The sequence below is a fragment of the Hylobates moloch genome, unplaced genomic scaffold (assembly GCF_009828535.3).
Source record: "Hylobates moloch isolate HMO894 unplaced genomic scaffold, HMol_V3 SCAFFOLD_10, whole genome shotgun sequence".
NCBI lineage: Eukaryota > Metazoa > Chordata > Mammalia > Primates > Hylobatidae > Hylobates > Hylobates moloch.
Window position 1 is genome coordinate 101,856,991 of NW_026652285.1, and position 16,975 is coordinate 101,873,965.

The 16,975-nt window shown below is 54.0% G+C and overlaps 1 protein-coding gene across 1 annotated transcript in view; it reads left to right on the forward strand.

Moving 5' to 3' along the window:
• The first annotated feature begins 11,013 nt into the window (after positions 1-11,013).
• The window catches only part of PRRX2 (paired related homeobox 2), a 55,093-nt gene continuing 49,131 nt past the window's right edge, over positions 11,014-16,975 (forward strand). Inside the window, exon 1 of the mRNA XM_032165383.2 lies at positions 11,014-11,493. Coding sequence (XP_032021274.1) covers positions 11,235-11,493 — 259 coding nt within the window. The 5' untranslated portion in view covers positions 11,014-11,234. The remainder of the gene's footprint in view (positions 11,494-16,975) is intronic.

Here is a 16,975-nt window from a genome sequence, read left to right on the forward strand (position 1 = left end):
ACACAAAGTCTCTGGACTCTCAGCTACACCGTCAAGAGGGCACAGCAAGCAGGCTACAGTGAGGAAGCTGAGGCTCAGAGAGGGAAGCGAGTCGCCTGAAGTCACACGGCAAGCCCACAGTGGGACCGGCCTTGAACCCAGCAAGATCTTCCCACTTAGGACAGATTCTCTCTCGATGTTGGCTTTCTCGAAGCCTTTCTTCCCATCCATAGGTGATGTTCACTGAATATTTTCAACATATGGCTTTTTATTTACTTGAATAATTTCAACTGATTCTCAGAACCCTAGCAGGTAGGTGCTAGTATTACCTATGGCTTCACGGGGTGGAAACTGAAACCCAGAGAGGTGAAGTGACCCAATCAATGTCCGGCAGCTGGAGAGTGTCGAATGCGGGGCCAGCACCTGTAAAAGATTTAAAACAAAACAGGAAAACAAAGAACCATGTGGGAGGAGAAGAAAAGGGGGGCTAATACACTGACTTGCCACCTGGACAGATAGAGCTACTGTGATTACGTCGTAACACTAGCTCTGGGTTTCCTGGTAGCCAAGGCAAAAAGGGGAATACAGCAGGTTGCCCAGGTCTCATTATTTGGTTGTTTTTTTTTTTCCTTTTTTAAAGGAGAGACTATAATTCTTCAAGAAAAAAAGATTAACTTCCTGGCCCTTAATTCTCATGGAACAACTTGGCGTGATGGCTGAGAGGCTGACAAACTTACCGGGACACAGAGCTTAAGCTCTCTGAGCCACAGTTTCCCTTCCTTGCATGAGAGTCATAAGGAGGCTTTGAGACAATATGGTTTAGTATTAATACATTGCCTGGCGTACAGTAAGACTGCTTAAGTGGGACTGCTATTGTGGAGCACATCTTTATCTTTGAATTTGCAAGTAGGTCAGAACCTTTTTCAAAGGGGTGTACGATTTCGACCCTCACCAAGAGCTGAGCGCCAGTCACCTACTTCAGCAGGGTATCCCAGTCAGGAGATCCTCAGGAAGGAAACCAAGGCTAGGAAAGGTTGGGTAGCGGGGCAAGAGAGATAGCCAGATATTCTACCCCCCTGAGCTCAGCCTCCACTTCCCAGGGGGTAGACTGGGGTCTGGGATGAGCAGGGAGCCCTGCCGTAATCTCAGCCTGACACAATATTTACAGAACGCTGTGATCTGTCACAGTCACGCCTAGTCACATCTGAGCCACATCAGCCTGCGGTGTTTACGATTCCCCAGACATACAGCAGCAAGCGCGACTTTGCCCGTGTGCCTTTGTGTCCCCTCCCTGCTCAATTGCCCTCTTCAGAACAGGCTCTTGGGTCTGTGGCCGCAGGGGCTGATCACCTGAACCAGAAGGGCTGCAGGATTCCATCTTGTCCTTGGTCTCTGTTTCCCCACCTGTGAAACGGACCTAGATCTTGAGTCATTGACAATCAAGTGTCTTGCAGAGGTTGTGATGGTTTAAAAATGACACTAGGCTGGGCATGGTGGCTCACGCCTGTAATCCCAGTACTTTGGGAGGCCGAGGTGGGTGGATCACGAGATCAGGAGATCAAGACCATCCTGGCTAACACAGTGAAACCCCATCTCTACTAAACATACAAAAAATTAGCTGGGCTTGGTGGTGGGCGCCTGTAGTCCCAGCTACTTGGGAGGCTGAGGCAGGAGAATGGCGTGAACCCAGGAGGCAGAGCTTGCAGCGAGCCCAGATGGCGCCACTGCACTCCAGCCTGGGCGACAGAGCAAGACTCCGTCTCAAAAAAAAAAAAAAAAAAAAAAAAGAATGACACTAATATAACTCAGTAAGAAATAGAGAACTGTTCCAGTGGAAAATCAGTAGTGAGGCCGGGGGCGGTGTCTCACACCTGTAATCCCAGTACTTTGGGAGGCCAAGGCAGATGGATCACTTGAGGTCAGGAGTTCAAGACCAGCCTGGCCAACATGGCGAAACCCTGTCTCTATTAAAAATAAAAATAAAAAAATAGCCAGGCGTGGTGGTGGTGTGTGCCTGTAATCCCAGCTACTCAGGAGGCTGAGGCACAATAGTCGCTTGAACCTGGGAGGTGGAGGTTTCAGTGAGCTGAGATTTCCCTTCTGCCCTCCAGCCTGGGTAACAGAGTGAGACTCCATCTCAACAAAATAAAATAAAATGGGTAGTGAATATAAACAGACATTTCACAAGTAAGAAACGCAAGTGGCCATTCAATTTCAAACACTCACCTTTAGCAATAACTCCAGATATGCAGATTGAAACGGAGAAATATCTTTTGAAATTTAAAGTAAATTATAGTACTTTGTGCTAGCAAGGATACGGAGAAGCTGCCAGGAGTAGAAGTTGATACAACCTTTCTGAAGACAAAGTGGTAATATTATCAAAAGTCTTCAATCTGTGCAGAATCTTTGACTCAGTGTGTTAGTTTTTTGTTGTCATTGTTGTTTTGAGACAGAGTCTTGCTCTGTCACCAAGCTGGAGTGCAGTGGCACAATCTTGGCCCACTGCAACCTCTGCCTCCCAGGTTCAAGCAATTCTCCTGCCTCAGCCTCCCGAGTAGCTGGGACTACAGGTACATGCCGCCATGCCCGGCTAATTTTTTGTATTTTTAGTAGAGACAGGGGTTCACCATGTTGCCCAGGCTGGTCTCGAATTCCTGAGCTCAGGGAATCCACCCGCCTCAGCCTCACAAAGTTCTGGGATTACAGGCGTGAGCCACCGCACCCAGTCCAGTATGTTAGTTTTCTATTTGTTGTTACAACTTATCACAGGCTGGTGAGGTGGCTCACACCTGTAATCTCAGCACTTTGGGAGGCCGAGGTGGGTGCATTACTTGAGACCAGGAGCTTGAGATCAGCCTGGTTAATGTGGTGAAATCCCATCCCTACAAAAAATTAGTCGAGTGTGGTGGCCTGCAACTTAGTCCCAGCTACTCCGGAGGCTGAGGTGGGAGGATGGCCTGAGCCCGGGAAGTCAAGGCTGCAGTGAGCTATGATCGCACCACTGCACTCCAGCCTGAGCAATGGAATGAGACTTTGTCTCAAAACAAAACAAATCAACTTATCACAGACCTATGATTTTAAAAACACAAATTGGGCCAGGCGTGGTAGCTCAAGCTTGTAAGCCTGTAATCCCAGCACTTTGGAAGGCTGAGGCGGGTGGATCACTTGAAGTCAGGAGTTCGAGACCAGCCTGGTCAACATGGTGAAACCCCGTCTCTACTAAAAATACAAAAATTAGCCAGGCATGGTGGCATACACCTGTAATCCCAGCTACTGAGGAGGCTGAGGCACAAGAATCGCTTGAACCCAGGAGGTGGAGGTTACAGTGAGCTGAGATGGTGCCACTGCACTCCAGCCTGGGCAACAGAATGCTCGCTCAGTCTCAAAGATAAATAAATAAATAAATAAATAAATAAATAAATAAATAAATAAATAAAACACATTGATTATCTTAGCTTTCTTGGAGTCAGAAGTCCCCAGCTACAATCCAGGTGCTGGTGGGGCCGCATTTCCTTCAGGATCCTGTTTCCTGCTTTTTCCAGCTCCTGGAGGCTACCTGCATTCCTTGGCTTCTGATTGCCTTCCTCCATCTTCAAAGCCAGCAACAGCCAATAGAGACTTTCTCACATCACATCACTCTGACACCAACTCTGCTGCCTCCCTTTTCCACTTGTGATTACTACATGGGGCCCAGCCAGATAATCCAGAACAATCTCCCAGTGTTAAAGTCAGCCGATAGGCAGGCTTAATTCCATCTGTTACCTTAATTCCCCTTTAACACATTCACAGGTCCCAGGGATTATGATATAAACACCTTTGGAAGGTCATTATTTGCCCACCACAGCCTATTCTAGGTATTTATTCTTTTTTTTTTTTTTTTTTTTTTGTGACGGAGTCTCGCTCTGTTGCCCAGGCTGGAGTGCAGTGGCGTGATCCCGATTCACTGCAAACTCCGCCTCCCAGGTTCACGCCATTCTCCTGGCTCAGCATCCCAAGTAGCTGGGACTACAGGTGCCCGCCACCACGCCCGGCTAATTTTTTTGTATTTTTAGTAGAGACGGGGTTTCACCGTGTTAGCCAGGATGGTCTTGATCTCCTGACCTCGTGATCTGCCCGCCTCGGCCTCCCAAAGTGCTGGGATTATAGGAGTGAGCCACCGTGCCCGGCCATTCTAGGTATTTATTCTTAAGAAAATAACTGTGCGGCTGGGCGCGGGGGCTCACGCCTATAATCCCAGCACTTTGGGAGGCCGAGGTGGGCGGATCACCTGAGGTCAGGAGTTCCAGACCAGCCTGACCAACATGGAGAAATGCCGTCTCTACTAAAAAGTACAAAAATTAGCTGGGCGTGGTGGTGTATGCCTGTAATCTCAGCTACTCGAGAGGCTGGGGCAGGAGAATCACCTGAACCCGGGAGGCAGATGTTGCAGCGAGCTGAGATTGTGCCATTGCACTCCAGCCTGGATGACAGAGACAGAGTGAGACCCTGTTCAAAAAAAAAGATAGAAAGAAAAGAAAAGGAAAAAGAAAACGGGGAAACTGAAGCCTGAAGAGTTTAGGAGACTTAATGAAAGCCCATAGTGGCCGGGAGAGGTGGCTCACGTCTGTAATCCCAGCACTTTGGGAAGACGAGGTAGGGGGATCACCTGAGGTCAGGAGTTCAAGACCAACCTGACCAGCAAGGAGAAACCCCATCTCTACTAAAAAATACAAAAATTAGCTGGGCATGGTGATGTATGCCCGTAATCTCAGCTACTCGGGAAGCTGAGGCAGGAGAATCGCTTGAACCTGGGAGGCAGAGGTTGTGGTGAGCCGAGATTACACCATTGCACTCCAGCCGGGCAACAAGAGCAAAACTCCTTCTCAAAAAAAAAAAAAAGGAAAAAGTCTTGAATGCCTCCTGTGTGTGTTAAGGCCTTTTAGGAATGGGTTACAGGTGATTTTTATTCTCTTAATTCTAATGATGCTTTCTAAAATCTCAACCATAACATAATACTTTTGCAATAAAAAAAGTTACCTTTTCATTTTTAACATGTGAGCTTTTGAGACTGGGGCAAATATGAGCTTTCACTGAAGGTCAGACTAGAACTTAGCCTCAGACGGAACCACCAGTGAATAATCAGCTCCTTCTCCACGAATCCCATCTGGTGAGCAGGGGCCCTCTTGGTTTCCCTTCCCTTTCTCCCTGGCCGGCTGCAGTGCCCAGCTCAGTAACCACAAGTTGATCTGAGAGGTTCCGAATGGGAATCCTATTTGCCCTCCATTTCCTCTTCTGGGTTAGCCTCTCAGATTTATCAGAATCATCATGAAATGATTTATTTTTAGCCATATCCCTTTGGGGTGATTAGGCCCTGAGTTCTGCCCTCTTGGGGTTCCCTGGAGTTTCCTTGGGTGTATTCCCAGGCTGGATCAGAGCTGATGCTGATGCTCAGGAGGTTATAAAACAGGAGGTAAACATATTTCCACTTTTATAACATAGAACTATAGTATACTACCCTAAACATAAAACTATATGTAGGACTGTATACTATGGGACTTTCATCTATCTAGATATATAAAGTACAAAGATATATTCGAATTATTTTTAGTTCATTCCTTTGTCTTATTGCTTTTTTGTCTTATTGCATAGTGCAGGAGCCTGTGCCCCTTGTTCCACCCTTCCATCCCTGCCCCAACCCCAACCCCAACCCCAACCCCAACCCTCATCCCCAGGTTGGGCAAGGGAATGGGCAGCAACAATAATGATGGTAAATCCACAAGAACCCTTTGGATTGGTTCCTCTACTATCCCTATTTTACAGACGATGGGACAGACTCAGGGAGGATGAGCAAGTGACACATTCAAGGCCACGCACCTCGTAAATGGCAGTGGGTAGATTCATACCCATGTCCCTCAGCCGCAGAGTCCAAGTTCGCCATTCTTGCCCTGTCTACTTCTCACAACATATGTTTATTTATTTTATGCATTTATTTATTTATTTTTTGAGACTGAGTTTCACTTTTGTTGCCCAGGCTGGAGTGCAATGGCGAGATCTTGGATCACTGCAACTCTGCCTGCCAGTGTGTCCGGAATTGGTGGGTTCTCGGTCTCACTGACTTCAACGATGAAGCCGCGGACCCTCGCGGTGAGTGTTACAGCTCTTAAGATGGCGCGTGTGGAGTTTGCTCCTTCTGACCTTCGGATGTGTTCGGAGTTTCTTCCTTCTGGTGGGTTCGTGGTCTCCCCGGCTCAGGAGTGAAGCTGCAGACCTTCACGGTGAGTGTTACAGCTCATAAAGGCAGTGTAGACCCAAAGAGTCAGCAGCAGCAGAATTTATTGCAAAGAGCAAAAGAACAGAGCTATCACAAGACCGAAGAGAACTCGAGCGACTTACCACTGCCGGCTCAGGCAGCCTGCTTTTATTCTCTTATCTGGCCCCACCCACATCCTGCTGATTGGTAGAGCCGAGTGGTCTGTTTTGACAGGGCACTGATTGGTGCGTTTACAATCCCTGAGCTAGACACAAAGGTTCTCCACCTCCCCACCAGATTAGCTAGATACAGAGTATCAATTGGTGCATTCACAAACCCTGAGCTAGACATAGGGTGCTGATTGGTGTGTTTACAAACCTTGAGCTGGATACAGAGTGCCGATTGGTGTATTTACAATCCCTGAGCTAGACATAAAGGTTCTCCATGTCCCCACCAGGGTAGCTGGATACAGAGTGTCGATTGGTGCATTCACAAACCCTCAGCTAGACACAGGGTGCCTGTTCGTGTATTTACAATCCCTTAGCTAGACATAAACGTTCTGCACGTCCCCACCAGACTCAGGAGCCCAGCTGGCTTCACCCAGTGAATCCCGCACCACACCGGGGCTGCAGGTGGAGCTGCCTGCCAGTCCTGCACCGTGCGCCCACACTCTTCAGCCCTTGGGTGGTCGATGGGACTGGGTGCCGTGGAGTAGGGGGCAACTCTGGTCGGGGAGACTCGGGCCACACAGGAGCCCACGGAGCGGGGGAGGCTCAGGCATGGTGGGCTGCAGGTCCGGAGCCCTGCCCCGCGGGAAGGCAGCTAAGGCCTGGCGAGAAATTGAGCACAGCAGCTGCTGGCCCAGGTGCTAAGCCCCTGACTGCCCTGGGCCGGTGGGGCAGGCTGGCCGCTCCGAGTGCGGGGTCCACCGAGCGCATGCCCACCCGGAATCGCGCTGGCCCGCAAGCACCGCGCGCAGCCCCGGTTCCCGCCCGTGCCTCTCCCTCCACACCTCCTGGCAAGCTGAGGGAGCCGGCTCCTGCCTTGGCCAGCCCAGAAAGGGGCTCCCACAGTGCAGCTGTGGGCTGAAGGGCTCCTCAAGTGCCGCCAAAGTGCGAGCCCAGGCAGAGGAGGCGCCGAGAGCGAGCGAGAGCTGTGAGGACTGCCAGCACACTGTCACCTCTCACCGGGTTCAAGCGATTCTCCTGCCTCAGCCTCCTGGGTAGCTGGGATTGCAGGCGCTCGCCACTATACCCAGCTAATTTTTTGTATTTTTAGTAGAGATGGGGTTTCACCATGTTGGCCAGACTGGTCTCAAACTCCTGACCTCAGGGGATCTGCCCGCCTCAGCCTCCCAAAGTGCTGAGATTACAGGCATGAGCCACCGTGCCCAGCCAGATGTTTAAAAAAAAAATAATTGTTAACATGTATTAAATGCTCACTAGGTGCCAGGTGTCCTTTACTTATACATCAGTTTATTTAATCCTCCTAACAGCTCATTTTCTTTTTCTTTTTCTTTTTTTTTGAAATAGGGTCTCACTCTGTTGCCCAAGCTGGAGTGCAGTGGTGCCATCACAGCTCACTGTAGCTCAACCTCTCAGGCTCAAGCAGTCCTCTGATCTCAGCCTCCTAGTAGCTGGCATGCATTGCCACACCAGCTATTTTTTTTTTTTCTAGAGATGGGGTCTCACTATGTTGCCCAGGCTGGTCTTGTACTCCTGGGCTCAAACGATCCTCCTACTTCAGCCTCCCAAAGTGCTGGGATTATAGGCCTGAGCCACCACACCCAGTCAGCTCATTTTACATTTAAGGCCCCCAAGAGAAAGAGGCTAAGTAGATTGATCAAAGGTCAGGCAAGGTCTTGATCTGCACGCAGGAGGCTGGTGCCAGACAGCCATCATGCTACAGAGACGGCGTTACCTCTCAACATGTGTAGGATGAGTAATTGCAGGAGTGAGTGGAAGAAGCCACTGTGGCCACTGGCCATGCTGAAAGATTGGAACACTGCACTTCCCAGCTCTGGGCCTCGCATTGCCAATCTGTAAAACAAAAGGGCTTAGACCAAACAATTTCCATGGTTCTCCCAGCTCTAGAAGAGCTTTCGCCTTTTTTTTGGCCTCAGTTTTCCCATCTGTCTTCCAAGGGAATGATCTAGATGATCCCTCCGACCCTTTGACTGCACAGGCCAATGTCAACAGTGCCCTCTGTGTGTTCCAGGCCATGGCCCCAGGAGTTCACCTACTATGGAGTCCCCATTGTGCCCAGAAGACAGGCTCTTCATTAGGCGCCTTCTACTGGCAGGGAGCTGGGGCTTAGAGAGGGGAGGTGTTGACTTTTTTTGTTTGTTTTTGGAGATGGAATTTTGCTCCTGTTGCCCAGGCTGGAGCGCAGTGGCGCGATCTCGGCTCACTGCAACCTCCTCCCGGGTTCAAGCGATTCTCCTGCCTCAGCCTCCTGAGTAGCTGGGATTACAAGCGCATGCCACCATGCCCAGGTAATTTTTGTATTTTTAGTAGAGATGGGGTTTTGCCATGTTAGCCAAGCTATTCTCGAATTCCTGACCTCAGGTGATCCACCTGCCTCAGCCTCCCAAAGTGCTGGGCTTACAGACATGAGCCACCAAGGTGCTGAATTTGAGGCCACATGGCAGTACGGGGCATAGCTGGGGCTGGAACCCCGTCTCCAACACAAAACTGTTCTGCCTCTGGGATGAAGCCTCCACTCGGTGGGCTGTGCTTTTCCTGGGTAAGACCCCTCCACTCTGCGTGTTTTGCTGGGTGCAGGGTCAGGGTCCTCCCAGACATCCTGAGCCCAGTAGTGGCCCCACCCTGCTTGGTTCCTCAGAAACTGGTTCAGCCACACACACTGTGGGCAGCATTGGGTATGCCCTGGTGCCCAGACTGGGCTCCTGCCAGCCGCCTAGGATGAGGGACACCGGCGTCTCTTTGCCGGCCTTTCTTGCTGGACACTCCTTGGAGCAGAGATCCAAGGAAGGAGAACCCCATCACCTCCAAACCCTCCCTACCCATGTGTGCACCTGCACGGATTGCTGTGGCTAAAGACACTTCAGGGACACTTGGCCTCATTTTTTAAATTATTATTTTTTATTTTATTTAATTTATATATTTTTTTGAGATGGAGTTTCACTCTTGTTGTCCAGGCTGGAGTGCAATGGCGTGATCTCGGCTCACTGCAACCTCCGCCTCCCAGGTTCCAGCGATTCTCCTGCCTCAACCTCCCCAGTAGCTGGGATTACAGGGGCCCGCCACCATGCCCAGCTAATTTTTATTATTAGTAGTAGTAGTAGTAGAGACAGGGTTTCACCATGTTGGCCAGGCTGGTCTCGAACTCCTGACCTCAGGTGATCCACCCCCCACCCCCACCCCCCTCGGTCTCCCACAGTGCTGGGATTACAGGCGTGAGCCACTGTGCCTGGCCTACTCAGCCTCATTTTGAAGTCGATTCCTTTCCAGCGGGGGGCGGGGGGGACACAAACAACTCACGCTGTGAGGATTAATCTATTGCTAGGCTTTCCTTAAAAATAGTGTTCCAGGCTGGGTGCAGTGGCTCACACCTTTAATCCCAGCACTGTGGGAGGCCGAGGCAGGTGGATCACCTGAGGTCAGACGCTGGAAACCAGCCTGGCCAACATGGCGAAACCCCTCCTCCACTAAAAATACAAAAATTAGCGGGGCATGGTGATGCACACCTGTAATTCCAGCTACTCGGGAGGCTGAGGCAGGAGAAGCGCTTGAACTCAGGAGGCGGAGGTTGCAGTGAGCCGAGATCACGCCACTGCACTGGACTACACAGCCAGACTCTTGTCTCAAAAAAATAAAAATAAATAATAATAATAATAAATAATAAATAAAAATAATACATTAAAAAAATGGTCCGCAGGCTTTCAGGGATATGTGCGGGCCGGTTTTCCATGTGGGAGCTGGGAAAGGATGTCCTGAAGGCTTCCTCTGGTGGACGTCTTTGGCTGATGTGACTTTATGCCTCGTAGTGAGGGCAGGGCGACAGAGGGACGGGCCGGTGAGCGGCTGTCCTGGAGAAAGAGCAGTGGCACCCGGGGGGCTTAGGGTCTCAGGTCTGCTCACTCCGCACATCTTTTCTGTGCTTTCATTGAAAAACAAAATAAAAACAAGAGGGGACACCTAAGTTTGCCTCTCTCTTTCCTGTCACCCGTCTCAGGCTGGCTGTCCTCTGTGTGTGGGCTAGGAATTCTGCAGCGAAGCGCCTGCCTCCTTGCTTGGTTTTCCTTGGGGAAGGGCCTGGGGCCTCCTGGGGGGTGGGCACCGGTTGTGTGGGTGTTGGGGAGGGGACCTGGCAGAGAGCAGCGGGGGAGAGGCGGGGTGGGGGGTCGCGTACACCCCAGGAACCTGAGGATGCGCTGCCTGCTGGGAGAGACAGCCTTGTGGGGGGGTGGTGTGCACAGAGCTCTGTCGGCCAGCGCGGGCGGGCGGGGCCGTTGTTGGGGGCGCTGGGGGGAGTGAGGCTGGAGCTGGGAGTGGGGGGCTCTTCCCCGCCGTCTCTGGGCCGCCCCCTCCACCTGCGGAGGCGATTGTAAAGGGAGCGGGGGAATCCCTCTACCATCACCTCCCAGACACTTCGGGGATGGAAAACGACAAAACACGGAACCTCCCACTCCCTAAAAAGTGGGTGGGGAGGGTGAAGGGAGGACACCCCTTCCCCGCCCCCAGCGCCAGCAGCCGGGGTGGGGGCGGGCGAGGCGCGCGGGGAGGAGAGGGCGGAGGAGAGGGCGAGGTTTGCTTCAAGAAGGGGCGTGTGGCCGGCGCAGCGCGTGCACTAGCGGCTCCGGAGCGAGCGGCCGTGGCTGAGAAGGGGAGGGCGGAAAGTTTGTTTCCCCGACGTCAGCGCCGGGCGGGCCGCGAGGCCAGGAGGCGGCGGGAGCTGGGCAGAGCACGGGGCGGCCGGGGCTCTCGCTCCGACCCGCGCCCGCGACCCTTCCTGGGACCCGAGCCCCAGACCCCCGCCGGGCCCCCTGGGGCCGCTCGCGGGCATGGACAGCGCGGCCGCCGCCTTCGCCCTGGACAAGCCGGCGCTGGGCCCGGGGCCGCCGCCGCCTCCACCCGCGCTGGGGCCCGGCGACTGTGCCCAGGCGCGCAAGAACTTCTCGGTGAGCCACCTCCTGGACCTGGAGGAGGTGGCGGCGGCCGGGCGGCTGGCGGCGCGCCCCGGGACCAGGGCCGAGGCGCGGGAGGGCGCAGCACGGGAGCCGTCCGGGGGCAGCAGCGGCAGCGAGGCGGCGCCGCAGGACGGTGAGTACGGCCGGCCAGGGACGGGGGCGGCGGGGCCGGGGCCGGGGCCGGGACGCGGGGTCCGGGGAGCCGGCGCGGGGCGGGCGAAGATGCAGGGCGCGTGGTCGGCGGCAGGACCTCTGGGGACGCGTGTAAGCGACGGTGGGCGGCGGTTGACCAGCACTCTGGGCTGGGGGAGGGGGACCCTCTTCGGGTCTTGGGGTGCGTCCCCACGGGGAAGTGCGCTGCCTTAGCTCCCCAGTGTTCGGCTCCTGAACAGCCTGGGAAGTGGGTGTGGCTGCTGCCGCGTTACAACTGGGGAAGCAGAGACCTGAGTCGGGCAAAGCCGCTGAGCTGCACGTTGGGGTTTCAAAACCGCCCCCTCCTGCGCGAGCGAGCGCCGCCCCAGCTCCTCCTCGGTCTTAAGTTGAGCTCTTTGGGGGGCGAGGGTGCCTGCCCACCCCCACCCTCCAGTTTGCCCCGGGAGCAGCTGCCTCGGTGGAACGGCCCAGCCAGGCCTCTCTTCCCCTGCGGAGGTCAAAGGTCATCAGGAAGGGGCTTTAAAAACAAACAACCCACCCAAGTGGCCTTTTTCAAAAAGTGACACAGGATGGCAGGGTCCTGAGCCCTTGGTAAGAAGGGGAGGGACGGGGAGAAAATGGAGAAAAAGCAAAGACCCCAGCCCTGGACGGTTCAGTGGGGGAGGGGAGGACCGGAGTCCTCGCGGCTCAGCCCACACTAAGGATCGGGGCCGGGTGATCTGAAACCAGGCCCCTGTCCCCTAGCTCTGGGGATGGGCCGGCCTGCTGGGGGCTCTGGGGCCCTGAAGTATGCCCGCCTGACTCCAGCAGCCGTCCGTCCCGCCCCTGGGGACCCTGTTCCCGGCATCAGCCTCCAAGTCTCAGGGTGCCCATGCTGGTGGCTGCGTTCCTTGGCTTTTCGGAGACAGGAGGTGCAGGGAAAACAGAGGTGGCTGCAGCCTAGTCTGAAACTATGTGCGTCCACGAGGACGCCTGCGACACGCCTGCCTTTCACGGGGCACCTTCTGAGTGCACCCAGCTGCTGCCAGCCTGCAGCTGAGATGAAGCCACTGGCTCCCTCATGGCAGCGGCCGCCACTCACCGGCCACAGTGGACTGGCCGCTGGCTGCACCCTCCGGGGTGAATGTGAAGCCAGCAGACCTCCCAGGAGTTGGGGTTTAGCTCCCCAGTAGAAAAGGGGAGGGAGATGTCCACTCTGGCCCGGAGGAAAGCAGGTGCCCTCTGATTTGTGCTGGGGGAATGCCCTGCCGGCCCAAGGTCATTTGAGGACCTCAGCGGCTGTGAGCCGGTCCCCCAACTCCAGGACAGAGGAGAGGTCCCAGTTTTACCCTGATGAAGGGAGACTCCAGGGGTTGGGAAGAAAAGGAGGAACAACTTGAAGGGGAAGGGAAAGAAGGAAAGGAGAAGGCAAGGAAAGGAAAGGAGAGAGAGAGGGAGGAGAGACAGAGGAAGAGGAAGGAAGGGAGAGGAGAGAGGGGTGAGGAGGGAAGGAAGGGGGCCAGGGTGTCTCGTACTCCAGTCCTGGCCAGGGGACGGCATGCCCATTTCTGCCCTACCCCTGCTGTGGGGACAGCCAGGGAAGGCCGTGCTTCTCCCGGACACAGTGTTGGAGGTCTCCGGTGACGGGTTTCCCCGGGGATCCCAGAACAGCTCGTGTCCGCTGGGGATGTGGGCGCCTAGACAAGGCCCTTGGCAGCCTCTGGGCAGCTAGATGTGCAGTGGGTCTCCCCAGCAGCTCCCTGGGGCTAGCCACCCTCCTGGAGAGCCCGTGAGGCCTCCAGGCCTTCTCCTAAGAAGGAGCACTGGCACACTGGGAGTACCCGGGCATGCTTGGCACACACTGGGTGTGGGATCAGGTGGGGTAGCGTCTGGGCCAGGCTCCAGGAGGCGCTCGTGGGATGGCCCCTGTCTTGGAAGCTGCCTAGCTCTGCCCTGAGGATGATGGAGCTCTGGCAGGGATAGTCCCTGGGCTCCGCCCGGGGTGTGGCCTGGATCTGGGTCTACAGGCAGAAGGTGGAGAGAGGGGACTGCAGGGCAGGCGCCAGTTTCCAACTCATCCCTCTGGGTCAGGCGGCCCCACCACTGCCGCTTGCTGTGGACTCCCAAGTCCTGAAGGCTCCAAAAGTGGGGGAGATGGGATCCCTCTTTCACCATCCTCGACCCTTTGAAAGTGGGCAGCCAAACCTTGCTGGGCTTGCCGAGACTGCAGACCCCAGGCCAGTGGGCTAGGTCTTGGGCTGTGGTATCATCCTCCAGTCCTGGACATACAGGAGCCCAGTCCCCTCACCAGGGATCCAGACATGCTTGGAGGTGGGTTTTCCTGTGGCTCTTAGAGTTGTTTTCAGGTCCAAAGAAAGATGGTCTGGCCAGGGGCAGTGGCTCACACCTGTAACCCCAGTGCTTTGGGAGGCTGAGGTGGTTGGATCACTAGAGGTCAGGAGTTTGAGACAAGTCTGGCTAACATGGTGAAACCCCATCTCTACTAAAAATACAAAATTAGCCGGGCGTGGTGGTGCATGCCTGTAATCTCAGCTACTGGCGAAGCTGAGACAGGAGAATCCCTTGAACCCGGGAGGCGGAGGCTGCAGTGGGCCAAGATTGCACCACTGCACACTCTAGCCTGGGCAACAGAATGAGACCTCATCTCAAAAAAAAAAAAAGAAAGAAAGAAAAGAAAAGAGAGATGGCACCAAAGAGAGAGTGCCTCCATTAGAAAAATAAGGGTTAGCCAGGCACGGTGGCTCACGTCTGTAATCCCAGCACTTTGGGAAGCTGAGGCAGTTGAATCACAAGGTCAGGAGTTCAAGACCAGCCTGGCCAAGATAGTGAAACTCCGTCTCTACTAAAACTACAAAAATTAGCCAGGTGCGGTGGCAGGCGCCTATAATCCCAGCTACTCGGGGGACTGAGGCAGGAGAATCGCTGAACCCGGGCGGTAGAGGTTGCAGTGAGCAGAGATTGCACCACTGCACTCCAGCCTGGACAATAGAGTGAGACTCCGTCTAAAAAAAAAAAAAAAAAAAGAAAGAAAGAAAAATAAGGGTTAATGGGGGACACCAGGGAGTTAGGAATTAATATGTGTTCAGTCTGCTGGGAGACCAGGCTCAAACTTTTTTTTAATTTAACATTTTTTGTTTGCACAAAGCCACCAGTAGATAAAGCCCGCTACTGCCAATGACTTTCTAAGACCAGGCTCCCTCCAGAAATGGCCGAGAAGACTGTGGCTTCGCCAGTGACTCAGAACAAACCAGGGTCGCGGGTTCCTTCCTCCCCAGTCAAACGCTGAGGGCTGCACCAGGCGCTGAGCTATGCCAAGCACGTTAGGAAAACAAACCCTGGTTTGCTGCCTTTGCAATGACTTACAACAAAAGAAACCACATTAATAACTGAGATTTTCTCTAAAGCATTCCCTCCTGTGGGCAGGGCGGAAACAGGGACGTGGACACACTGGGAAAATAAACAAAGCCCCTAGAGCCAGGCAGGGGTGAGGCCTCTGGCCAGGAAAGGCTGGGCGGCCAGTGCTCAGGCTGGTACCTGCTTTGGAAAACCCCAGGATTCACTGCAGGAGAAACCTTGGGATCCCACGTGGATTCACTTTCCAGAGATTTGGGAAGATGAAGTGCTTGCATCTAAGGCACGGGGCAAGGCAGGGTGAGGTGGGAGCCCTTGGGGGGCCGGGGGCTGTCGGTGCATCTGTTAATTGGGGTGAGTCTGGTTTGTGGTGGGAGTCCCCAGGGCTCAGTGCGGGGCCTGAGTTAAGAGACTGGCAGACCTACCTTCAATTATTTTTTATTGAGGTAAAAGACGCCTAACATCAGATTGACCATTTTCACCATTTACAACATTGCTGTCCGGTGGCATTAAGTCCGTTGACATTGTCATGCAGCCGCCACCACCATCCATCTCCAGAACTTTCTCATCTTCCCAAACTGAAACTGCACCCCCTTGAACACGCATTCCCCCTCCCCCAGCCCCTGGCACCCAGCAGTCCGCTTCCTGTCTCTGTGGATTTGACTACCCTAGGGATCTCGTGTATAAGTGGAATCCTACAGTATTTGCCCTTCTGTGACCGTCCTATTTCACTTAACGTGACGTCTACAGGGCTCACCCATGTAGCATGCGTCAGAGTCTCCTTCCTTCTGAAGGCTGAATCACATTCCACTGTACGGATGGACCACATTGTATCCGTTCACCCATCTACAGACATGTGGGTTGTTCCCATCTACTGTGAACAGCACCACTGTGGACGTGGACGTACACAAGTCCCTGCTTTTAATGATTGGGGATATCTAGTCAGTGTTGGAATGGCTGCATTCTATGGTAGTTCTACCTTTAATTTTTTTATTTTTTATTTTTTGATGGAGTCTTGCTCCATTGACCAGGTTGGAGTACAGTGGTGCGATCTCGGCTCACTGCAACCTCCGCCTCCTGGGTTCGGGTGATTCTCTTGCCTCAGCCTCCCAAGTAGCTAGGATTACAGGCGGGTGCCACCATACCTGGCTATTTTTGTATTTTTAGTAGAGACAGGATCTCGCCTTGTTGGCCAGGCTGGTCTTGAACTCCTGACCTCAGGTGATCCGCCTGTCTCAGCCTTCCAAAGTGCTGGGATTACAGGTGTGAGCCACCGTGCCTGGCCCTACCTTTAAATGTGTTAAGGGACCATAATACTGTTTTCCACGGCTAACTTCGGTTTTTAACCGGCCTCCCTGTAACTGGTGCTGAAACAGGGCATCATCACAAGACCAGAGCCAGACTTTGGAGGAAGAGACAAAGGGGTCCCTTCAGAGCCCAGCCTTTGAAAGACAGCTTGCGTTCCTTCCCCTCCCCTCTCCCCTTGCTTCCCCTTTCTCTATTTTCTGGGAGCCCAGCCTTTGAAAGGCAGCTTGCCTTCTTTCCCCTCCCCTCTCCCCTTCCTTCCCCTTTCTCTATTTCCTGGGACAAGGGGAGTCATGCAGTCAGTGAGCACTTGTTGGGGGGCTGGGATGCTCCAGTTGGGGTCCTTGCTTTTGCCATCCTCTCTGTATGTGACCTTAGGGGTGTCATGTCCCCTCTCTGTGCCTCGTTCGCCACCTGAACAGTGGGAGATGGCGTACAAGGGTTGGGAGGCCCTCCCGACTGAGATGATGATTTGACTCAGGCTTAGGAACCCCGTGATGGGCGTGTCTCCCCGGGACGTGGGGTCTCTGAGCCTGGGTCTGAGCTGGGCCTGGTGCCTGGACCCTCAGGTGACCATGTCTCAGCAGGAGCCGGGGAGCAGGGAGGGAGGAGGAGTGAGTGAGAGGCTGAGTGCCCAGGGGGCCTTCTGTTTGGGAACTGCTGGGCCTCCCAGCGTGGCTGGGGCGGACAGTGGCCTGCATCTCGGCCTTCTTTTCGCCAGGGAGGGTTGGTTCGTTATTCGTGGTTCCAGGACCTCGTGTTCCTCTGTCCCGTAGATCATCTGGGTGGAGCTTGAGGGCCTGGCA